Below are 25,523 nucleotides of genomic sequence, written 5' to 3'. Positions count from 1 at the left end.
GACAAGGGTTTGACCCACATCCTTGGTGGAGTGCCTGTGGAAGTGATAGGGCACCATCTCCAACCCAAGGTCCTGGGGAGCTTTGTACAGTTCCACTTGTCCTTGCCATTAGAAGGACGTGGCTTGACAGACCATGCATCCAAGGAAAAGGTGAGAGATAAGGAAGAGACAGAAGACTCACTAACTGAGCTGAGTCTGTATCAGCCGAACCCCAGCAGATCTGAAGATGCTAAGTAATAGTATAAGGAAGCTGGAATCTTAAAGTGGTTGTGACAGTTTTTCCGGAAATCCTTGACTGAGGCAAAGCACTGTTGCTAAGTGTGGCTTGTTGGAAGGAAGAACGTGAATAATAAAAGTACTCGAAAATGAGAGTGTGGTTATGTAAGGGTTTTCTGAGGATGAGGACAGGCCTGTGTGCATGGTTGCAAGAGGGGCTGACGTTGCTCCCCATTTTGAATCACCCCTCCCCCTTAACTGGGTCTTGGCGAAGGGCACCACTCAACCCTGGTCCCGGCCATATGGGAAACCACTGATATGTCCATGGCCAGTGATGACACACAACTCTCTGGGAAGCAGCACACGTTCCAAATCTCATTTCAAAGACTATCAGACGGTTAAGTTGGGGGCCTACTTCCAGATGACCTACACCCGGGAGAAGTTAAAACCACTGGCTACTCAGAAGGTAGACCAGTTACCAGTTACATCAGTTACATGGCTATCTTCTCCCAGAAATTTACTTGCCTTTTACCTTTACCCCTTGTCCCCAACTCTTCCCTCTAAAGCCATAGAGAGTGAGTCTCTTGACTTTTCCAATACAGGATTTTAAAACACCGTTGCACACCCAAAGTCTTTTCCACATCAAACTCCCAGAGTTTCCTCACAATCTTATCCTGGCATGCACTCAACATTCTGATCCCTCTCTTCTAGATGCCTGCTCACTTGTTCACACCCCTCACAAAATAGGAAATGCAGAACCATAGACAATCTTTAGGGTGCACAAAAAACATGGCTGTGCTAAATTGCTTCAGTGGTGACCGACTCTTTGTAACCCCATGGACTATAGCCCTCCAGGCTCCTCTGTCCATGGGATTCTCCAGACAGGAATACTGGAGTGTGTTGCCATGCCCTTCTCCAGGGGATATTCCTGACTGAGGGATTGAAACAGTGTCTCCTGGGGCTCCGGCATTGCAGGCAGATTCTTTACCACTGAGCCACCAGGGAATCTATGGTTGTGTAGATGAGGGACTAATTATTTTGTGTTACCTAGACATTATTTTTAAAATTTTTATGCCTATAAAGTGTAAAAAGTTTTTCTGATACACTAATTTGGTTTACCCTCCAAATAGCTTTCTCTTCCTTAGAAAAATGACTATTTTCTTGTTCCATAATAATGATAATGATATTAACTCCAATGGCCCTCCTTTACCGAGTGAGGTGTATTAGATGCCTGATACCTTCCTTCTGCCAGTTCATTAATCCACACAAAGTCCTGAGGGTTGTATTATCATCTCCACATAAAATGAGGACACAGGTTCAGAGAAGGTGCATCACTGGCACCAGGTTGCACAGCTACATGGGACTTAAATCCAAGCTCCTGGTCGTTCTGCCATCCTCGCACCCTCATCTCATTTTATCTAGGAAGTGTGTTTAGTCATTCAGTCGTGTCCAACTCTTTGGGACCCCATGGATCGTAGCCCGCCAGGCTCCTCTGTCCATGGGATTCTCCAGGTAAGAATATTGTTGTGGGTTGCTATTCCCTTCTCCAGGGGATCTTCCTGACCCAGGGATTGAACTCGGATCTCCTGCACTGTAGGCAGATTCTTTATCATCTGAGGCACCAGGGTAGCCCTTTACCTGGGAAAGGAAAGGGCTAACTGTGTCATAAGAATGCTGCTGCTACTGCTGCTAAGTCGCTTCAGTCATGTTCGACTCTGTGCGACCCCATAGATGGCAGCCCACCAGGCTCCCCCGTCCCTGGGATTCTCCAGGCAAGAACACTGGGGTGGGTTGCCATTTCCTTCTCCAGTGCGTGAAAGTGGAAAGTGAAAGTGAAGTTGCTTCAGTCGTGTCCATGACCCCATAGACGGCAGCCCACCAGGCTCCTCCATCCATGGGATTTTCCAGGCAAGAGTACTGGAGTGGGGTGCCATCACCTTCTCCGTGTCATAGGAATAGTCAGGAGCAAAACAGGGGTCAGGGCTCTCTCCATTCTGTGTACCACATGGAAAGGTACCTCTCTGCCCACTTCAAACAAAGATGGTCTCTCATCCTGTGAGATGACAAAGCCTTCAGTGGGAATATAACACTCACATGATTGGCATCAGGGCCAGGATGGAAAGGAATCAACAGAGGCCAGTCCTGCGATCTTCAGCTCAGGTTTCCTTCCATTGCTGTGGTTGGCACTGCTGATGCCCTGCCCAGATACCCTTTACTGGGCATGAATAGGCAGAACAGTGGCCTCCCAAAGATGTCCATGTCCTAGTCCCCGGAGCTTGAATGGTTATGTTGTGTGGCAAGGGGAACTCAAGGGTAGAAGTGGAAGTAAGGCTGCTAATCAGGTGACTCTGAGATGGGAAGGTCATACTGGCTTATTCAGGTAGGTCCAGTGTAATCGAAAGGGTCCTCTGGAAAAGGGGGAGAGTCAGGGCCAAAGAGATGGTGGTGAGACCTGCCATGGCTTTGCTTCACTGCACTGAGGATGAAAAGGGGCCACAAGCCAAGGTGCATGTAGCCGCGAGAAGCTGGAAAAGGCAAGATCATGGATTCTTCCCTCCAGCCTCCAGAAAGGACCGCAGCTCTGTGCACACCTCGATTTCAGCCCCATGAGACTCACTGTGGACTTCTGATCTCCAGAACTAGAAGGTGATAAAATTATTGTTTTCAGTTACCAAGTTTGTAGTAACTTGTTTTAGTAGCAAAAGCCCACGAATACACCAGTGGTATCCCTGCTGGCTGGTCAGAGCTCACGGCTGCCCCTTTTCTCGAGAGAACTGCCTTCAGCAGAGCATGAACCACTTTGCTCAGGGGTTTGAAATGACCTCCGTTGTGGAGGAGAGGGGAAGCCCACTGATGCCACAGGCTGGCCTCGAGGAAGGACCAGCTGTTCAAACCCATGCTCCGGAGCTCCCGCAAGATCCACCTAACAGCACGTCCTTGCACAGTCCCTCCCTTGCCCACTGGTTTCCATTTCCCCTTCTTGTCCTCTCAATAGATTACGGGCATGTGAGTCCCTGTCTCTGCTCTGCTTCTGGGGAATCCGGCCTATGACAACTGTCATGCTCAGAAGAGACTCTGGGCCATGGGAAGTGGGCACTTAAGGGGAAACTGGGGGCTGGGAGAGGTGGGTGTTGGCGCTGAGGAGCTGGAAGGCGAGAGGAACAACATGTCAGGGTCACTGGGGCCCTGGCTCCCAGCTTGGGAATCAGGCTCTTGATCTTAAAGTGTTCTTGTCTCAAGCCTTGGCGGCCCAGCCCAGGGCCACAGCATCCAGGCCATAAGTGAGCAGAAGGCATGGTGTGGGCCCAGCCCTGGGACCCCAGCTGGGGAAGGGCTGTCTCCCACACCTGCATCCCTCTCAGCCATGGTCCAGGCGCTCTGGGTTTTGCTTGGCTCCGTCTCTGCAGGACAAGTTCCCGACTCGGTCAGCTTTGCATCTTTTTGATTTTCAGCCTCATTTCCTCTCTTAATTCCAGGCTTCTGCCCTTCAACTTCTCCTAGGGTGGGTGCATCCTAACGGCCCCCCTGAGAGAAATGTGGGCATCTCCTTCCCCCTCCTCCCTTGTTGTGTAGTGGACCAGTCGATCACTTAGGACATGTGGCTGTCTTGATACAACTGGTTTCAATTCACTCTGGGTCCCACCCTAAGTCCCCTTCCTTTTATGGTTTCCTCTATCTGTTTGGTCACTGGGTTTCTGCCGCGAGGCAGGGGGTGTCAAGTGTGGAGCCTCTGTGCATGCAATTCCGAATGGCTGCATTTTCCTTCTGGTTAGGACATTTTATAGCTCACTCCCTTCTGGGCACAAGCCCTAAGACACTCAGGCCACCACCATTTCTTTGTGGTACCAGGAGTGAGTCCTTCCCGAGGTCCAGAGTTGGTAATCACCATTACCACTCAATCCTCTGTTCTGGGTCAGTGCCCTCCCTTCCACACCTGCCTGCCCTGCTCATTCGCCTGTAAGTCACCACGCCACAGACCCCCTGCCCAGGTGACCTCAGGCAGACACGGCCACGCAAGCACGAATGGACCCTGCAATGCAGCGCTCAGATCCCCTTACAGAATGGAGGCATTCGAACTCCAACTGCCCAGTATCTTGGTTGCCTCCCACAGAATCCCTCTCGGCTAACTGCCCTTGGCAGTTTTTAAGAGCGGCTTTGTCCAAGATGTGGCCCTCTACCTGTGGCCTGCCGACATCCAGTGAGAGGTGATGCAGGGTACAAAGTCCCGGACTTCTGGCCTCAAAGCGAGATGACTGAACGGGGCTGGAGAGCACCCCGGGGAGCAGTTGAAGGCTCTGTCATATCCGCACCATTACCCAGCTTCTCCTCTGCCCAGCCCTGCTTCCCTTACCTTTGACACACAGTGTTCTCTCGTGAGTGCGTGCATGCTAAGTCGCTCAGTCGTGTCCGATTCTTTGTGACTCTATGGACTGTAGCCTGCCAGGCTCCTCTGTCCAGGGGATTCTCTAGGCAAGAATACTGGAGTGGGTTGCCATTTCCTTCTCCAGGGAGCTTCCCAACCCAGGGAGTGAACCTGCATCTCTTATGTCTCCTGCATTGGCATGTGGGTTCTCTACCACTATTACTGTCTGGGAAGCCCGGTGTTCCTCCAGGGGATCACAAACAATCCTCCCCGCTGCCAGACGGTCTAAGAGTCTGTCCACAGGGACCTGGATTCAGGTGCACCCCTCTCACCTGGCTTTCCAGAGATGCAGGGACCTGCAGGAGAGGGGCAGGGGCAGGGCTTACCCACAATCATGTGGTTGCAGACGTCACAGAAAGTGGGCTTCTTGAAGATGTGCTCCTGAAAGGCGTGGGCCTTGCCTCCGCCGCCGGGGTACAGGCCGGCCCTGGTGGGTGTGGAGGTCAGGCTTCCGGGGGCGGGGAGCGGGCTGGAGCCGGGGCTGACCCCCGCCAGCACGTCCGCCTGCAGCTTCACGTCGCTGTTGGTTCGCTGGAAGAAGTTGTCAGCGCTTTTGCTCCGTAAACTCTTGGTCTTGAAAGAAAGTGATCGTTTTAGTTTCTGGAGCTGCAATGCAATGACAGAACAGGCTTACGATCAACCATGCAGACTCCTGCTGTGAGTGTTGGGGGGGTGGGGGTGAGGCCTGCTCCCTGGGCTGCTCCGTTCCTGACACCGTCAGCCCCTGTGGAGGCGCACAGGGGTGCCTGCAGGGGTGGCTAATGTCAATGGCCCCCACCCCACCCCTCTTCCTCCTCCGTGCCTCCCTGGGCACCCACCAGTATGCTTCAAAATAGCTCATGGTTTTTGACACTGTTTGCCTTTCGAATTGGAATCACTGGAAACATTAAGTGTATGAACTCCTGGGATCACAACTGGGTCCATCATGCTGGGGTCTGTGCTGGCCTTTCTCTGCTGTGGTCCCTTGGCCACCATTTGTCTGTTCACACAGCAAAGAAGAGGAGACCATCGACCGGGAATTAAAGTGGCTAAAGCATCACAGAACGCAAACCAGAGCTTCCCAAGCCTGCTGGGCTCCAAAGCATATGGCTAAGTGTGTGTGTGTGTGTATGTGTATGTGTGTGTGTGTGTGTGTGTGTGTGTGTGTGTGTGTGTGTTTGAGGAGAACATCATGTGGAATTATCCACCTGACTTTCTCTGCTCTGCCCCCTGCCCTGCCTCTTGGTTTTGATCCTGGCAAAACTAGGCCATTTCTCCTCTGCCTTTGGGACCTATGAAGAAGCACCACTCGGGCTGGAGGAATCCTGGGTGGTTTGGTCCAGCCCGCTTCTCCAATCTAGTCTTCCCATGGGAGCTGAGAGGATATATGGGGAACACAGATGTGACCACGTGAGCTTGTTGTTCAAAATCCTTCACAAAGTTCCTTTTGTCCTTTATAAATTAAGTTTATTTTATTCTTTTGGCCATGAGGCATGTGGGATCTTAGCTTCCTGACCAGGGATGGAACTCATGTCCCCTGCATTGAAAGTGCAGTCTTAACCACTGCACTGCCAGGGAAGCCCCTGTTCTCTATAAATTTAAAGAAAAGCTCCTTGCCACGGGCTCCAAGGACTGGTAGATTCTGGGTCCCAGTGACAGCGTAGACTGCCATCCACCTTGCTCTTGCCATCCCAGCCACAGTGACCTTTTAAAAGTCTAGGTTACTTTTTATGCTTTTTTTTTAACCCTTCTACCTCATTTTATTTTGATTGCTTGGTTTTCTAAAATTAATTTATTTTTTAATTGAAGGATAATCGCTTTACAGAATTTTGTTGTTTTCTGTCAAACCTCAACATGAATCAGCCATAGGTATACATATATCCCCTCCCTCTTGAACCTCCCTCCCACCTCCCTCCCCATCCCACCCCTCTACGTTGATACAGAGCCCCTGTTTGAGTTTCCTGAGACATACAGCAAATTCCCGTTGGTTATCTATTTTACGTATGGTAATGCAAGCTTTCATGTTACTCTCTCCATACATCTCACCCTCTCCTCCCTTCTAATGATGCTTTTAAATCATCAGCTCTTAGTGCAGAGTGTCCCCTCTGCCCAGACAAAAGAAATGAACCACTTGGCAGGCAGCTGCATGACCTGTCATAGGTCACTTCACCTGAAAAGGAGCATTTCCCTTGTAATTGAATATCCATTCCTGTTGCCTGGAATTAATGTCTAAGCCCCAAAGCTGTAGACAGAAAGTGCTGATCACACTGTTCTAATAAAGGCCTCCATTTATTAGACAGCCCTACTGGACATACAGATGACTTCACCTGGACTTGCCGAGTCTAGCCACCTCTGTATCAAGCCCCCAGCCTTCCCTGCAGGAGATCAGGAAGATGTGGTGGGTTTAGTGCTTGGGGTGGATGCCACAATTCTCTACTTTACCCTTCCCATGCTCCTTGGCAAGGTGACTTCAAGATCCTCCCATCCAAGCTGGAGCTCCTTGAATCCTGTTGGTTTGCAGGTATTTGACCAACAGCAGGTAGCAGAAGCAACTTCAAAGCCATTTCCAAGCCCAGACTTCAAGATGTCTTGCACACCTGTCTTCTCCCTCAGAAACCTGCCCAGCTGCCATATGTACTGAAGGACGATAGGAGACATACGGTCCAGGAACCACCCCCATCACTCGAGTGACATCCCAGAAGCAGAGCCACCCTGCTCCCTGCAGGGAATCAAGGATCCAGATGCGAAAAGAGGAACTGCGCAGCTCAATCCTGATCAAACTGTCGACCCACAGAGTCATCCACTGAAGAGATGGCTGGTGTTCTGAACCATAAAGTTGGGTATCTTCTGTGTGTAAACAGCAATACAGTGCTGTTCTCCCCACCTTTTAGATACGTGCTAGGAATGTGCTTTGCTGTCCATCTGAAGTTGCAGTGGCTATGTGAAGCCAGTGCTCCACTTCAGTGAGCTGTCTGGGGAGGGTGGTCTCGGGGGACACCCTGCAGGGCCCTCAAGCTCCACTGAGACCAGGAATGGAGCGTCATCAGTCAGAAAGGGTTAGCCAGAAATGCAGCAACCTACAGAAACTGTGGGCCGTCAAGACTCTTGTCCCTTCCCCTCCATCCTACAGCCCAGATGCAGCAGAGGGGCTAGACCTGACAGAGAAGAAGGTGCTCCTGGGTTATCTTGGGGTGTTTGTTACTGACCCATAATCTAGTGCATCCTCACTGATACAGAAGAAGGAAGTCACGAGCCCTTGGGAGCACTGCACTTATTTTGAAGAGAAACTTCCATCTCCATCTAAGCTAACTGCAAGCGGGCTATGAACCACTCAGTCTGTGAGCCTGAGCCACACAGAGGTGAGACCCTGGAACTAGTAAAGAAGCAGAACACACGCTCTTCATGTCAAGTCCTTCTGGCTATAAACTGGACTGGTGCTGAAGGAAGGCAGACTGGAGGCAAGTGATTGAAGTATACATATTACACACACACATATATTGTATATTGATATAATATAGTATGCAATTATACATATATAATATATCATATTAAATACTATATATATGGCTAATAAGAGGTTCAAACTACTACTACTTATTTGTAAAATAAGTTGCATGGGTGGACCTCCAGATTGTCATACTGAATGAAGTCAGTCAGACAGAAGGGGCAATATCGTATGACATCTATTATATGTGGACTCTAAAAACAAATGATACAAATGAACTTACTTAGAGAACATAAACAGGTTCAGAGACATAGAGAATGAACTTACATTGCCGGGGGTAAGAATGGGGGAAAAGGACAGTTAGGGAGTTTGGGACAGTCATGTACACACTGCTATATTTAAAATGGACAATCAGCAAGGACCTACTCTATACCACATGAAACTCTGCTCAATGTTATGTGGCAGCCGGGATGGGAGAGGAGTTTGGGGGACAATGAACACATGTATATGTATGGCTGAATTCCTTTGCTGTTTACCTGAAACTATCACAACTTTGTTAATTGACTATATTCCAATAGAAAATAAAGTTTTTAAAAAATAGGTTGCAAAGATGGACAGCACAGGGAATATAGCCAGTATTTTATAATAACTTTATATGGGTATAATGTATAAAAATATTAAATCAGTATGTTATACACTGAAAACTAATACAATATTGAAAATCAAAAGTTAAGTTACTCGGTCGTGTCTGACTCTTTGCGACCCCATGGACTGTAGACCACCAAGCTCCTCTGTCCATGGGATTCTTCAAGCAAGAATACTGGAGTGGGTTGCCATTTCCTTCTCCAGGGGATTGTCCCGACCCAGGGATCAAACGCAGGTCTCCTGCATTGCAGGTGGATTCTTTACCGTCTGAGCCAGCAGGGAAGTCTACTGTAAGTTAAATATACTTCAATTAAAAATAAAAACTTGACCCCAAGTATCTAGGTCTATGTCTGGAGACCTTTTTCATACCCTCATTCTGTTATTTTGTATTGTGTTAACTCAAGAAAAACTTGCTTGGGTCTTGAAAAAAGTGGTTAATGGATTAAGTCAATTTATAAGCCGAATCCTTTGTGTATTTTATATGCTATGTCTGATCCTTGACTTTTCATTTTCAAAGCACTGCAGAACCCCTCTAAAGCTGCACGTTAGATTTATAGGAACCCAGTAAACAATTTTGGTTTAACAGCTTGCACTTTGTAAAGGCAGGCTGGAGAATCAGAAGAGCATGTAGACTCCCAACTCTGTTTAAAGCCTCACTGATGCATTCTTTGGTTTTAACAACTACTTAGCTAAAGATAAGATACGGGTTAGGGGCAGTTTCCTTAGTCAAATGAACAGAATTGCTACTTTCAGATAATTAAGAAAGAAACCCAGAGTTAGGTTAAACCAAATGAGGGGAAAAAAATTACTGATTTCAAACATTAGCTATTAGATGGTTAGAAAATTATTCGGAATTCTTCACTTCAGCAGGGCTCTGGAGTGTTTCTCTATGAAAGACCAATCCAGTGAAAACTGCATGACCTATTCTTTTTTAAAAAACTTTTATTTAAAGTAACTTCAGTAATACAAAAGTTGCAAAATGGTAGAATCCCTATATAAGTTTCACTCACTTTTCCCTAATGTTAACATCTTATATAAATATAGTAAATTAATTGTAACCAAGAAACTAACACTGGTATAACTATTATCTATAGATCCTATTTGATTTTTTCCAGTTGCCCATAATGTCTTTTTCCTGGTTCAGGATCCGATTCAGATTACATATTGCATTTAGTTACATCCCCATAGTCTCTTTTTAAAATTGAAGTATAAGTTATTTATAACGTTGTGTTTGTTTACTTATTTACTTTTAATTTTTGACTGCAGCCTGCTACGTGTGGGATCCTGTTTCTCCACCAGGGATTGAACACGCACCCCCTGCATTTGAAGGTGGAGTTGTAACCACCGAGCCACCAGGAAGTCCCTCCACAGTCAGTGTCTTCAATCTATATCAGGTCCTCACTGTCCTTGTCTTTCTTACTTTGATTTTTTGAAGACTGCTAAGCAGATGGTGATTGCAGCCATGAAATTAAAAGACGCTCACTGCTTGGAAGGAAAGTTATGAACAACCTAGACAGCATATTCAAAAGCAGAGACGTTACTTTGCCAACAAAGGTCCGTCTAGTCAAGGCTATGGTTTTTCCTGTGGTCATGTATGGATGTGAGAGTTGGACTGTGAAGAAAGCTGAGCGCCGAAGAACTGATGCTTTTGAACTGTGGTGTTGGAGAAGACTCTTGAGAGTCCCATGGACTGCAAGGAGATCCAACCAATCCACTCTAGGGGAGATCAGTCCTGGGTGTTCGAAGGACTGATGCTAGAGCTGAAACTCCAGTACTTTGGCCACTTCATGCGAAGAGTTGACTCATTGGAAAAGACTCTGATGCTGGGAGGGATTGGGGGCAGGAGGAAAAGGGGACGACAGAGGATGAGATGGCTGGATGGCATCACCGACTCGATGGACATGAGTCTGAGTGAACTCCGGGAGTTGGTGATGGACAGGGAGGCCTGGCGTGCTGTGATTCATGGGGTCGCAAAGAGTCAGACACGACTGAGCGACTGAACTAAACTGAAGCAGTATTTTGTAGAATGTTTTTCAATTTCAGTTTGTCTGATGCCCTCTCATTATTAGATTGAGGTTTATATATATATATATATATATATATATATATATATGTGCATGTGGGGGTGTGTGTATGTATGTATGTATATATATATATATATATATATATGGTAAGATTAGGGAAAAAGTGATGTGTTCTTCTCAGGGCAGCATATCAGGAGGTATCTGATGTCAGTTTGTCCCGTTACTGGTGATACTAACTTTGGTCACTTGGTTGAAGTGATGTTTGCCAGGCTGTTCTACTCTAAATTATTTTTTCTTTGTAGTGAATGAGTTTCACACAGGAGGACTACTTTGAGACAATGTAAACATCCTGTTTCTCATCACACATTTGTTTTCTAATCTCAGCATCCATCAATGACCTCCGCCTGTAAAACTTCGCTACTCGGTGCTTGCCTAATGGTGGTATTCTACTTCCATTATCCTTCTGTGTTAATCAGTATTCTATTGTAGAATTCTTCTTTTCATCTATTTATTCAATTGGCTATTTCCGTTAGTATGGACTCATGGATCTTTTCTTTATTCTACGAGTTACAGTTTACTACTACTGCTATTTATTTTGTTGCTCAACTTGTCCCAGGTTTGGCCACTGGAAGCTCCTTTAGGCTTGAATCTGTGTGCTTTTCCATGTGTCCTGATTATCTCTGAAGACTTCCTTACTTTCTGACACTACAGGTTCTCCAGGCTTATCTCATATTCTCCTCATTCCAGTCTTGCAGCCAGCATTTCTCCAAGGAGCCCTGGTCAGTTTTACTGGGGAGTGGTACTTTAAACTGCTATCTGGGTACCAGATGTGCTTCTTACTATTGGGGTGTCAGTGGCTTTAGCTGTCTCAGTGGACAGAACTAGGAAAAACATTAATGACTACTCATAAACCCATATCCACATATCTATATTTATTTTTATATGAATCTATACAACTATTAAAAAACCATGAGTTCATACTGAAGCACTCCTTTATTTATTAAAACATGTTTGATTGTTCCCTGGTTGATACATGCGTGGTTGGACTTTAAGATAGTGTTCTTGGGACTTTGCTGGTGATTCAGTGATTAAGACTCTTCCAAATGTAGGGGGCACAGGTTCCATCTCTGGTCAGGGAACAAGGATCCCACATGCTGTGGGGCACAGTCAAAAACTTAAAAAAATAAATAAAAAATGAAGTTAGTGCTCTTAAAGTACAGCCAGAGGAGATGGGGATGGAAATTAGTTGGGAGGAAATAAACACAGAACAAAGTAGAGAAACTGGAAAAAATTTGAGGAGTGGATAAGATGCCTGAGAAGACTCACACGGCCACTTAATAAATGCTTTTTAAACTAAGTGGGTAAAAGGATCTTTTCACTTCAGTAAATACTTATTGATTATCTGCTTTGTCACATATTCCACTAGGGACAAGGAGAGGCAATGGCATGCCCCTGGTTCTCAAGTTTTCATCTCACTCAGAGAGATACATGGAAAGATCCATGATACTCATATAATAGCACTAAACTCAGTCTTGTGAGTGGAAAAAAAGCACGGGGGATGTAACTCACTCTTTTATTGTGGTCTAATATTCCATAAAATGGAGGTATTGGATTAACTGTTTCTCTATTGATGGATATTTGATGGCTTCTAGTACATTTGAGGCTGCAGTCCATGGGGTTGCTAAGAGTCGGACACGACTGAGCAACTTCACTTTCACTTTTCACTTTCATGCATTGGACAAGGAAATGGCAACCCACTCCAGTGTTCTTGCCTGGAGAATCCCAGGGATGGAGAAGCCTGGTGGGCTGCCGTCTCAGGGGTCACACAGAGTCGGACACGACTGAAGTGACTTAGCATAGCATAGCATAGCATAGTACTTTTGAGGCAGAGACCTGCTTTTGTTTACCAAATTCACTTTCATTTCCTCCTGGCTATACAGTTACATTACATAGCCCAAAGCTTTTGGCAGATAAATGAAGAAATGAGACGGTGTTCTTGCTCATGGAATATACTGAAATGATACGTGTCACTTCTGAAGCTAGACCTTTAGGCTGGGTGCGTACCTGCACATGCTCTCTTCCTGCTTCACTCCAGCTGCAACATGGGCGTGATGCTGATCCTGCTTCAACTGTGGAGCTTACAACGTTGCCCTAGAGGATGGTGGAGCACGTGTTGGAAGGGAATGGGTGCTTGGGTGACTCCATGGAGCAGAGCTGCCCTGCTAACCTAAACAGTTGCCCCTGAAGTCTACGTGAGGGAAAAATAAATGTCTGCCTTTTTTGAGGCACTGACTACCGACTGGTGTGCTTGTTACAAGAGTCTATCCTTACTCTCACTGGCATATTTTCTATTATAAAGAACACAGGGATGAATATTTTGTACATACATCTTTGCACACATGTGCAAAGATAAAGAGCTTTAGTGCTGGAAGAACACTTGCTTGTCTATATTTTACAGCCACAGTCCACTGGCTGGTATAGGAGAATGTCTTTTTCTCCATACCTTGGTCAATACTTCTTATAGTCAACTTTCAAAACATATGCCAATTTCATAGGCAAAAAATGGTTATAAACTTCCAACTTCCTAATTGTCAGCAGGGATAAATTTCCTTTTTATATGTTTATGAGCTAAACTATGTGGCTTGTATGGGCGGAAACTAACTGTTCAAAATTTGATGAATTTCTAGGAGGTGAGTAGATCTTTTTATTGTTATGTACATACTGTAGAGATTTATAGAAACTTTGGCATTTGTGTGGCAAACATTTATCTCAGTTTGTCATTCATCTTTAACTTGATTCATTCAACACGCGTATGGAGGATGAATCTAAAATTTTACAAGTCAGACTGATCAACACTGCTGCTGCTATGAGCTCCCCAGGCGCCGCGGTGGTAAAGAATCTGCCTGCCAACGCAGGACACATGAGAGAGACAGGTTCCATCCCTGGGTCAGAAAGATCTTCTGGGGAAGGAAACAGCAATGCACTCCAGTATTCTTGCCTGGAAAGTCGCATGGACAGAGGAGCCTGGCGGGCTACAGTCCATGGGGTCGCAAAGAGTAGGAACAACTGAGCAACGAAGCGCACACACAGCTGCTGCTGCAACGGCCAGCAGGTACTGAAGATGCACCGTCTGCTCCTCCATGTGATTCCTGAGGCTGCTGTGTCAGTCAGCTAAGGATATGTGCTTACACTGACCCCTCTTCTGGCTCAAGACATAACACAAGGACTCGAACAACATCTACGTGGATATTCAAGTGATCCCAGGTGACTTTTCTCGCTACATTTAGGCAGAAATTCCGGATCTTGAAAAGCTCATTTCATTTAGAAATTTAAGAACATAAAACGTAATATGGTGCCTATAAAACCTCTAAAACATAAAATAAGTAAATACTATAACACTTGGGTGGTAAAGGGAGAACATAGTCATGAAAATGCTTATGCTATGCTATGCTATGCTAAGTCACTTCAGTCGTGTCCGACTCTGTGCGACCCCATAGACGGCAGCCCACCAGGCTCCCCTGTCCCTGGGATTTTCCAGGCAAGAACACTGGAGTGGGTTGCCATTTCCTTCTCCAATGCAGGAAAGTGAAAAGTGAAAGTGAAGTTGCTCAGTCGTGTCCAACTCTTAGCGACCCCATGGACTGCAGCCCACCATGCTCCTCCGTCCATGGGATTTTCCAGGCTATTGGAATAAAAAGTAAATTTTATTTACACTCTGTTTTGTGCTTTCAATACATTTGGAAAGGTATAATCTCTAAAAAAAAGATATGAAAGCTGAGATGATCAAACTCAATTAGAAAGGAAGAAGAGATCTGCTAAAGTTAAGAAAAGAATTTATAGCAACCAGTAATACCAGAATAAAATTTAAAACAAGAAAGGTAAAAGCAAAAAGGACTTGTTCTGCAGAAGGGTGATCTTGCGAGGTGTGGGCATGTTTGAGAAGCTCTCACAAAACACCGGACTTACTGTAACGATACAAGAAGTTGAAAATCATCAGAGAAGATAATATGAGAGAGGATATGAAGAAACAGCTGGGTCCTGAAGAAGACTTCAGAATGACTAGCAGAAGCATTATTCAAAGATAAGAGAGAATTCCTGGGCTAAATGAGGGAAGGAGACTTAACCCCATCAGTGAGGGAACCACCAAGTGTCGGGTCATCCGGCTAAAAAGACACAATCTCTTTTCCTGCCAGCAGGTTCAAGTGTCCTGTCAGAACATCCAGGTGTCAGAAGAAAAGGAGGACATCCAAACACATAGGAAGGGAAGTGGGTCATCCATGAAGAAAGAAACCTAAGACTCACTTCAAATTTCTCTTCTCCAACATGAAACAACGTAAGGCAAACTTATGACCCAAGCCTTCTTAGCCCAGAAAAATGACTGTTCAGGAGCAGAGAAAACAAAAGCAGTGGAAAATATGGAAAACACGAGGCATCAGAGAACTTGTGCTTGAAATAATTCAAACGTGGTTAAGTTAAAATGGTATAAACAGTTCACAAAGACAGTTCACCTGGTATAAATACTTAATGAAACAGATGACATATAATTTAGAACAGATGACACATAATTTCGTTTTCACAGTAATAAAAATACCACAAGTTGTAGTAACAAAACGCAAGTAGTGAGGGGTGGAGGATGGCGGAGGAAGCCAGCTTGTGTTAACTTCCTCATTTTATGTGGAGGAGAAAACCAGGGTATTAGTTACAGCTGACATTTGAGTCTTTAGGATGTGTCATGCACTATTCCTAAAACTTCACATATATCATCTCCTTTAATCCTCCAATCCACCCTATGAGGCAGTTACTGTATGGCAGACACTCTGCATGCACTCTCCTATTAAACCCACTCTATGGCTCTTGGAGGGACTATTATTCCAATTTGTAGATGATGATTCTGGAAGGTCATAATGTAAGCGGTAAAGCCAAGTGGTAAACCGCAGTCCTGCTTATTGTGACCAAGCTAGCATTTGCAACAAGCCCAATCTGACCATATTCCTCACTCGGAGTTTCAGCCACAAGTGACCAAAGAGGATGATATATTCCTTCCTCTGAGCCTGGGTTCGTGCTGTTCCTCTGCCAAGGTACCTTGGGAATACCCTCTCCCCCTCAGGGAAAGCCACCTGCTGTATCGGACTGTCACAACTGGAGTTCATTTTCTTTATTTGTTCATTTATTTCTTGTCTCTGTCCTTTTTAAAGAGCTCCATGTGAGGGCAGGCAGGTTTTCCGTCTTGTTCACTGGGGAGACTTTAGCAATTAGTGTTGAAATGCCTGGTACAAAGGAAGTGCTCAAAGAGATAAATGAAGCTGCCTGCGTCATTCCAATCAGAACTAATTGCTCCTTGAGTCTACAATAACAATGTTTGCATCACAATACAGTTCTTCAGTTTGTAACACTTTACTATCTTTTTGTGTGTCCTGCATGTGTGTGCACGCGTGCTTAGTCACTCAGTCGTGTCTGACTCTTTGCAACCCCATGGACTGTAGCCCACCAGGCTTCTCTGTCCATGGGGTTTTGCAGGCAAGAACACCAGAGTGGGCTGCCATTTTCTTCTCCAGGGGATCTTCCCAGGGATGGAACTCATGTCTCCTGAGTTTCCTGCACTGGCAGGTGGATTCTTTACCCCTAGCACCACCTTTTGTGTGTCTCCCCACCCTAAATTTGTAAATTCCTTATAGACTGGATTACGTCTCAATCAACTTTAGATCTCTCCCAAAGCAGTTCTCAACCTTTTGTTTCCCTGCAGGACTCTGCCTCCCCACTCCCCGACCCCCACCCACGGCAGACTCTGTTGGCTGTGTTTCCAATTTCCAGTCTCTACTTCTCTTTCTCTTACAAAACCTTCATTTTTCTTGAAACACCAGTACATCCAGCTTTCCTTACAGCTGGAAATAGCTTATGACACAGTCCTGACCAGGGCAATGTACATCCAGTGCAGATTTCTCCAGAGTTTTGCTTTCCTGATATAAGAGGAAGGACTGGGTTTGTCTGATCTTTCTCTCTTCCTGCCTGTGCTGACAATATGTCTAGAGCTACAGCAGCCCTCTTGCTACCCCATGACAATGAACAAGAGGACATAAGCCAAGAGGCCAAAGTGACAGAGCAGAGACGAGGAAGATGGGGATGGCTTTGCTGAATGACTAAGCCAAGGCCAGCAACTTCTTATCTCCAGGCTTCTTACTATGTGAGAAAAACCAACCCACACTTGTTTAAATTACTGTAAGTTGGATTTTTTTGGGTCACTTTAACCAAAATTATCTTTAACTTGATCCTGCTGATATTTTGAGTTGGTACAGTGCTTACATGCTACACTCCCATGGGTATATGCAGATTTTTGACAAACCCACACTATTACTGCAGGAGTGTAAATCACTGCAAAAATGTGAACTATGAGGAGAATGAGACTCCAAGAGGTTAAGTGTCTGCCCCCTGTTACTCTGACAGGAAGCAGCGGAGTCAGGAATCAAGTCCAGGTCTCTCAAGACGGCCAAATCCAAGCTTGTGCCCTCATCACCTCTTCACAGAGTGCATATGTGCCGCCTGCAAAGCCGTGTCCCCTGGCCTAATGGAGACACGGGGCCTCTGACCACCGCTCTTCAAAGACCTCACCCTGGAGGAACGCTTTCTCTGGGGGTTAGCTGCCACGACCTCACTTCCAATGATGGGGGTGCGACTTTGTAGGCCAAATACTGTCTCTGCGTTCTGGACACAATTTTAAGGGCCACTTAAGGATACCACCCCCCCAGCACCCTGTGATCCTGGTCATCCTCCCAGCCTGAGCTGGGAATATGTTCTGTGTGTGTGAGGAACACAAGGAGCTTAAACACCAGTGAGTGGGACAGACTGAGAAAGAGAGGAGGAGGCAGAGGATAAAGGTAAGGTTATACAGGCAGAGGCTGATGCTACAGGACCTCAGAGGCCTTGGGGAGGACGTTGGATTCATGTCCAGTGTGATGGAAAGTCACTGCCCGACTCTGAGTGACCTGTGTCTGTAAAGGGTCGCACTGGTTTATACGTGGAGAAGGGCTTCCCAAGTGGCACTAGCGGTAAAGAACCCATTTGCCAAAGCAGGAGACACGAGATGCGAGTTTGATTCCTGGGTAGAGAAGATCCCCTGGAGGAGCCTGTGGCAACCCACTCTAGTATTCTTACCTGGAGAATCCCCATGGACAGAGGAGCCTGGTGGGCTATAGTCTATAGGGTTGCAAAGAGTTGGACACGACTGAGTGACTTACCATGCACATGCATGGAGAAAGGACTAGCATTTTCATAGACAGACAACAGCTTAAGTGAGGGCCAATGCAGTGGAAATGGTAAGAAGTGGTGTGTTCTTGGCATGTTCTGAAATAGAGTCCACAGAGTTTCTTAGTGGTTGGAGGTGCAGTGTGAGAAAAAGAGAGAAGCCAAAATGAGTTGAAGGCTTTTTTTCTTGAGCAGTTGCCACTGGAGAAATGGCCACTTACTGAGAATGATGGACAGTGGGAAGAAGCCAGTCTGGTGAGGAGAGGGGATGACTGTTGGGCAATTGTTTTTGATGGGCTAATTTTGAGATGACTACTAGAAATCCATGTAAAGATGTGGTTAAAGAGAGTTCAAATCCCTGAAATTTCCAGTCTCAAACATCACAAGTTTTACCAGCTAGAGAGGCCAGATGCAAGGCACCAAAATGAAAACTGTATGGGCTACATCTGAAGATGAAGTCAAAGAACAAACAGGAATTACATGCAAACACACTGAGAGTTTAGCTTTTTCAGTTTAGCTTTTTCAGTCTCATTTTGCTGCTGAACTCAGTATGTTACCAAGAAGACGGGTGTGTTTGTGAGAAACATAATTACTGATTCTATGGTAATGCAGATAACAGAACTGCCTCCCTTTAAGACAGGGCTTCCCAGGTGGCGCATTTGGTAAGGAATCCGCTATCAATGCAGGAGACACAAGAGACGTGGGTTCCATTCCTGGGTAGGGAAGATCCCCTGGAGCAGAAAATGGCAACCCACTCCAGTATTCTTGCCTGGAGAATTTCATGGACAGAGGAGCCAAGGGGTTCAGTCCAAGGGGTTGCAAAGAGTCGGATACGACTGAGCATGCACGCACCCCTTTAAGACTGTCTCCAAAACAAACACAAGATACACGAAGACACACACAAACATGGTTCTGCAGCATGGTAATGTAATCAGTGGTCGAGGGCTCTGGGGAGCTGACTGCCTGAAATGGTCAAGCTGCCTGGCTCCAAATCCTGGTTTTGATTCCTAATAGCTCTGTTAACCTCTTCATGAGTGGAAAACATAGGCTGCAGAGATAATTTAAGGAGATAATCCCCATAAGACTCTTCACAGAGTCTGGGACACAGAATCAACCTGATAAATGTTAGCTATTATTACTTACATTCATGGAAACATGTAATGCAGACACACACAACCCACTGAACACACACCTTCATGCATGTGCACTAGATAAACACGCTAGTACATCGACATCTGCAGTACATGTATGCCTGCATACAAAAAAACCTTAAATTTTCTCATTCTCTCGCTGATATCCTGCTTGCCTTTGACTTGAAAACATTCCTTTTTAATGATTTTCAAGAATGGAAGGATTATTTTCTTTTCCTCGCAAGAGCTAGCTCTTACTACTGATGCCTGCCAGGGCTCAGGGCTGGCTGTCCTCCTGAATGAATGACAAATACCCTCAGCAAATCACTTTCTCTAAAAATAGACTGCCCCAAATGATGTTTGGCTTCAATTCTCATTTCCATGCACCCTGAAAAGAAAAGAAAAATTCCATTCTTTTTAGAGACTTAGCACTAATCTATCTCAAGTAATATGATTTGATAAAAATGAAAAAAAAAAAAAACCTCTCAAGTTCCGCAAAAGCCCTAGTTTTGCCTCATTTATTTATCAGATTTATATAAAATATAAATGGAAGGTTGACCAATTTCTCCATATTCTGCCCATTGAATGTGCATTCTGTTTAGCTTTATGGAGCCACTTACTTAGAGTATGATACCCTGATAACTTAATGTGTGACTTGCCTTCTCTATTTCTTCCTCCAGATGCATGTGAATGGGTTGAGTGGCTACAAGACCCCTTTCAAGTTATAGTCACTAGAAACAGATGAATTGCTCTCAGGATTACTAGCCAACTAAACTTCTGATGGACTCAAATCCCCAAGAGTTCATTTGACTTTTCTGGGTCAAGGACTATGCAGTTTATTATCATCTATACCACTGAGATGCATGTTTGTGGCAAAAAAAAAAAGCAAACAAAAAACAAATTTAAAAAGAACATTTAGAGTGCATTTTATATTGGGAAAATCAATGCTGGTGGCCCAATGCTAATAGAGTATGAGCATGAATTCTATTAATCTACTTACAACCTTAATATGCATAAACCAACTGAATTCCGACTTGGACCACCCTGCTGCCTTGATGTGGATCAGATAGAGGCAAATAATCAAGATCTTAACACCAGATCATTAGCATCTCTACTACAGTCTGTCTTGGCACACTTACTCTGGATGTTCAAACCGGGGAGCACGGAATCTGGAAGACTACAGGAAACATGTCAAATCTATATTTATATCCTTCTAGATGCCGTTCAGTAAAATCAGAGGCAATGGATTTGCATATATTGCATGCTGGTAACTTTGACATCATTTCCGGGACACAGGAAGCTCCTCTCCATATTACTGCTGTTATTATCATTGTCTTCATCATCATCATCATACTTCCAACTGCAATATGTAAAGTAAGGGAACCACAATATTTCACACTGATTCACTCTGCTCTGGGGTGGGTGCCACAATTTAAGATTGATACCCGTGCACCCACTCACATACAATCATTCAGGTACCTACAGCTGCAAGTGTTAGGAAACCCAGATTCAACCTGGCTTAAGCATAATGAGACTGCTTCACATTAAGAGAGTGTCATAATGTGGGAGATGACACTAGAGATAGCTAATTCAGTGACAGAGAACTCAGGTTCTCTCTATCAGATTACGCTGCCTTCTTCATCACAGACTTAAAGCTGGGATGGTCAAAAAACGGCTGCCTGTTTGCAAATATTCAGCAGCAGAAGAGTGACAGCCTCTCCCCTTACATCTGTTCTTATTGGCCTGTCTGGAAAACCTTTCCTTCAAGCTCATCATCAGATTTCCCTTCTCTTATTGGCCAGAACTGTAACCACATGTCCTTCCTAAACTTTTCTCTAACAAGGAGAGTGACTGGCTTAGACCAATCCGGATTCACTTCCTTGGTGCATGGGCTGAGAACAGTGTTTACTGAAGAACACAGTGACAGAGAGAAGGATGGGCACCAGAGCAATACGAGCATTTTATCAGGAAGGAGAAAGGAGTAAATGGCCCTGGGGTAGGCAACCAACAGGGGTCCTAAACATATGGAGCTATGGGTGGAGAGCAACTGGGTTAGTGAAGGAGGAAGAGGGGAGGGGGATTTTAGGAGAAGATAACAAGGACTTAGGGGAGCAAAAACACATTATTCCCTCCCCTAGAATATGGGAGTTCTTTCTCATATTCTGGGCTTCCCAGGTGGCACTTGGTGCTAAACAATTTGTGTGCCAACGCAGGAGGCGCCAAGAGACAAGGAAGATCTCTAGCAGGAGGAAATGGCAACCTACTCCAGTATTCTTGCTGGGAAATCCCATGCACAGAGGAGCCTGGCGGGCTACAGTCCATGGGGCCACAAAGAGTCAGACACAACTCCCTTGTTACATTACTTTGTATGAGAAAAATGGGGGGATAATTACTCCAGGGTTACTGTGCTGGGTCGTATAAGACTATCCTAGCAGGCTGGAATGAGATCGCCCTGCTGAAGTAAGCTTGAAGAAGCTCCCATGTTGTGGGTGATGGGGTGGTGGCCTGTGGCAAGGACCAAAGTGACTTCCAGTTACTGAGACCGTCCCTGGCCTGCAGTTAGGAAGAAAACGAGAACCTCAGTCATCCAGCTGCAAGGAGTTGAATTTTTCCCATAACGAGTGAGCTTGGAAGAAGACCCAGGCCTCAGACGAGACTGCAGCTTTGGCCGACACCTTAATTTCATCCCAGTAAGACGCTAAGCAAAGGAGCCCACTAACCTCTACCTAGATTCCTGACCCACAGAAACTATGAGATTAAATGAATATGTGTTAAGGTACTAAATTTGTAGTATTTTGTTAGGCAGCAACAGAAACTCATACACCCACTTTAGTCCATCAGGTAAGTGAGAAATAAACATGCTCTTCATGTTAACATTGAACTTCAGCAGTTCATAGCAGCATGTTACTTTAACTAAATAAATACAACAGCATTAACAAGGTTGCTCATATAAAGGCAGTCAAAGCCCCATGAAATGCGCTGTGACCATCTCCTCTGGCAATCTTGTCACAGAGGCAGTCCCCTGGGGCTCACCCACTCTTGAAATGGAATCCCGAACAGCTATGACCTATTCGCTGTCACTCCCAAATTACAGCACTTTTCACTTATGGGATCTGGCTTGCTTAAATTAATTAGAATCTGTGCCAGAAATTATGGTACCTCTGAAAACCATCAGGAGGACTGCCTGTCATATTTATGCAGCAGGAAAGGCCTTGCCTTTCTGGCAGGTACTGAGGTCGTGCTTGTTTTTGAATAAAACAAGCAATAGTCTACCCAAATAGGGACAAAGGATTCCAGCCTTTTTCAGCCCTAAAATGTCATATAACTTTTTGAAAGACCTAATGGTTCCCATTTTAGCGTTTACGAAGTACTGTGACAGAAACCTGTATGTGCTTCCTCCTTTAATGTTTACCTCAACCCTGAAAGAGAAAATATAAATCCCATTGTGTTGATGAGGAATGTGAGGCTTAGAGAGGTTGAACAATGTACCCAAGACCATAGTATCTGAATGGCAGAGCCAAGCATCAAACACAAGTTCATGTGATTCATTCATCTATACATGAATTCATTTGCCATTCATCCAAGATTCCATTTCAGGCACCAGTGAAATTCCACGGGTTTACTCACATATACTTTTACTTGAAAATCTTCATCATCAAATGAGTACAAGGAGCACTGGGTAAATCTGAATACAGGAGGTGGATTGTATGAATGTCAATATCTTGGTTATGATACTATAACTTAGCAAATGTTATCACTGGAGTAAATGAGGTATAAAGTACAAGGGATCTCTCTGTATTATTTCTTATAATTACATATGAATCTGTAATTATTTTAATAAACACTTCAATTAAAAGAAATAGAAAAACTTCCATCATCTGTCTTTTGATCTATTTAGCTACCATTTCAATACTTCTTACATACATGAATTATCCTACACATTTTGTCCTGTGTTTTGCTTTTTCCACATCAGATTATAGACAGACTAATTTTATGAATATATTTTTCCATGCTATAGTGTATCGCACTTAATCATACTATTGATGGAGACTTGAGGCTGCCCTAAATTTTGCTATTACAAGCACTGTTCCAATGAACATCATTATCTGTATATCCCCAAGCAAAAGTACATTTGGTAAGAGTAATAAAATAAAAACTAATATTGGTGGGTGCTACTTACAGATTGGTGTTTTGGTAAGTGCTCTGCATGTGTTACTCATTTAACTGTCACAATTACCCTTTGAAGTAAGTTTCATTAGGATCCCAGTGCTACAAATGAAGAGACTGTGGCTTGGATAGCTGACACTAATTCCTCAAGAAGAATGGCAGAATGGACTTACTGGTTTTCATTTTGAAAAAGCATGTTATGGTTTTGTGATTGGAAGTCACTTGAGTTTATGTGATTGACACCCTGACAGTACTGAGTCTTCTCATCTAAAAATGTCATGCCTTTCCACTAATTTAGATCTCCTCATTTGCTTTCCATAATGTTGGCATGTTTCTTCACATTGCACATACATATTTCCTGCTAAAGATACTCTTCCGTATGTCACAGTTTTTGCTGGTGTAAAGAAAATTAATGGGTTTCACATTTTTTTATTTTGAACTTGTCACATACAGAATTGTCTTATGAGTCATAGAGTTTCAACTGATTAAATAGACTTTTATATAAACTGCTCATCATGGCAATTCTGCTCTTCATTTTACTATTTATTCTTATTTATTTTTCCATCCTGGGACTTCTAGAGCAACGTTGGGTAACACAGACAAGAGTGAGCTTGTCTTGTTCCTCACTCTAAGGGGATACATGATTCGCTGCTACATGGAGTGTTTGCTACAGGTTTATGGTGAATAGCCCAGCAAGTAAATACAGCCTAACTTACTAAGAATCTTTTTGATAATCAGGAAGTCTAATTGATTCTGCACTGGTGGCGTCAAAGCAATTTTCTCCCCCCTTCACTTAATCAAAGTAGGGAATTACGTATTTTTTAAAAAGTTTTGTTGCCCTTGCTTTTTGTGGGTCCATTCTCCTTGGTTATGAGAAATTCATTTTTAAATACACAGATGGCTTTGTGAATGCTTTATGCAGAATTTGATTTGTATCTATGCTCTTTTGGAAGACATGATGCCTTTTTTTTTTAAATGGAAGCTTCCCAATGACTTGCTATTGAATTCCAAGTTGAATGTACCTTTCTGTCACAGTCTGAAAACCCCGGATTTTTACTCTCAGTCTGCTGTGACTCTAGATTCTCATTATGAGAAGGTCACCTGTTTTTTAGTTTCTGGAGACATTTAGAGGTTTTTCTCTATTTTTGAAGTTTAGAAAGGTCATCATGACTCTTCTAATTGTGTATATATAGTTCTTTCAATTTTATTTTTCATATAATTTTTATATTTTTGCTTTTACTGCCTAACACAACTTACATTTGACTTTTATTGCTCAGCACTTACTGAAACCTTTCAATTTTAACACATAAATCCAATTTCTTTCTATTCAACTTTTTATTACTTTTCTTTATTTTTTATATTTAAAAAATCCTTAAAGTTTTTTAAAAATTATCTTGTCATCTCCATTTCAGCTGTTCTAGTGGAGGTGACCTGCTGGTCTCCTGTTTCTACTTTCAGGATCTCCAGACCTTTCCTTTTCTATCTCCGTTGGGAGATTCCCTACTTTACCTTCCATTTTACTGATGCAGTCTTCAGATCTGTTCATCCTATTTTTCAGACTTTGCATTTTTTTTAAATTTCAGAAATCTTACTTTTTGCCCCAAATTCATTCATGGCCTTTGTTGTCCCCTCTGCCTTTTTAAAAATAGAAACCCGTTTTTTTGATATGGTCACAATTCTTTCTGAATCTCTCTGAAGATACCAATTATAAAGTAATTTTATAGAGTTGCCATATGATCCAGAAATCCCACTCCTTGGCATATATCCAGAGAAAACTCTAATTTGAAAAGACACATGCATCTCTATGTTCACAGCAGCTCTATTCACAATAGCCAAGACATGGAAACAAATTAATAGTTTCAGCCATGAGAGAAGATGTTCCCAGCATAGCTGAGAGTTAGCTGATGCAAAGAGTAAGGGTGGATATTTAAGTTATCCAATGACAGATAAAAAAGATAAAGAAGATGTGGTACGTATATACAATGGAATACTACTCAGCCACAAAAAGAAAGAAACCATGCCATTTGCAGCAACATGGACCTAGAGATGATCATATGATCATACTAAGTGAAGTAAATCAGAAAGGGAAAGACAAATACTATATAATATCACTTACATGTAGAATCTAAAATACAACACAAATAAACTTATCTATGAAATAGTAACAGACTCATAGACAGAAAGAACAGACTTGTGGTTGCCAAGTGGGGGATGTGGGGAAGGGATGATGCAAGCTATTATAGAAAATGGATAAA

General features: G+C 44.1%; 1 protein-coding gene across 7 annotated transcripts in view; it reads right to left on the bottom strand.

Annotated features, from left to right (window-relative positions):
* The window catches only part of STAC (SH3 and cysteine rich domain), a 355,507-nt gene that overhangs the window by 63,848 nt on the left and 266,136 nt on the right, over nt 1-25,523 (bottom strand). For 6 of the 7 annotated variants that reach the window (XM_061395838.1, XM_061395839.1, XM_061395840.1 and 3 more), the window contains one exon: nt 4,966-5,245. In XM_061395838.1, coding sequence (XP_061251822.1) covers nt 4,966-5,245 — 280 coding nt within the window. The remainder of the gene's footprint in view (nt 1-4,965; nt 5,246-25,523) is intronic. The other variant, XM_061395834.1, reaches the window with a different exon arrangement.

Source organism: Bos javanicus, chromosome 22 (genome assembly GCF_032452875.1).
Source record: "Bos javanicus breed banteng chromosome 22, ARS-OSU_banteng_1.0, whole genome shotgun sequence".
Taxonomy (NCBI): domain Eukaryota; kingdom Metazoa; phylum Chordata; class Mammalia; order Artiodactyla; family Bovidae; genus Bos; species Bos javanicus.
Note: the sequence above shows the minus strand (reverse complement) of the source record. Positions and strands in the feature narration are given on the sequence as shown.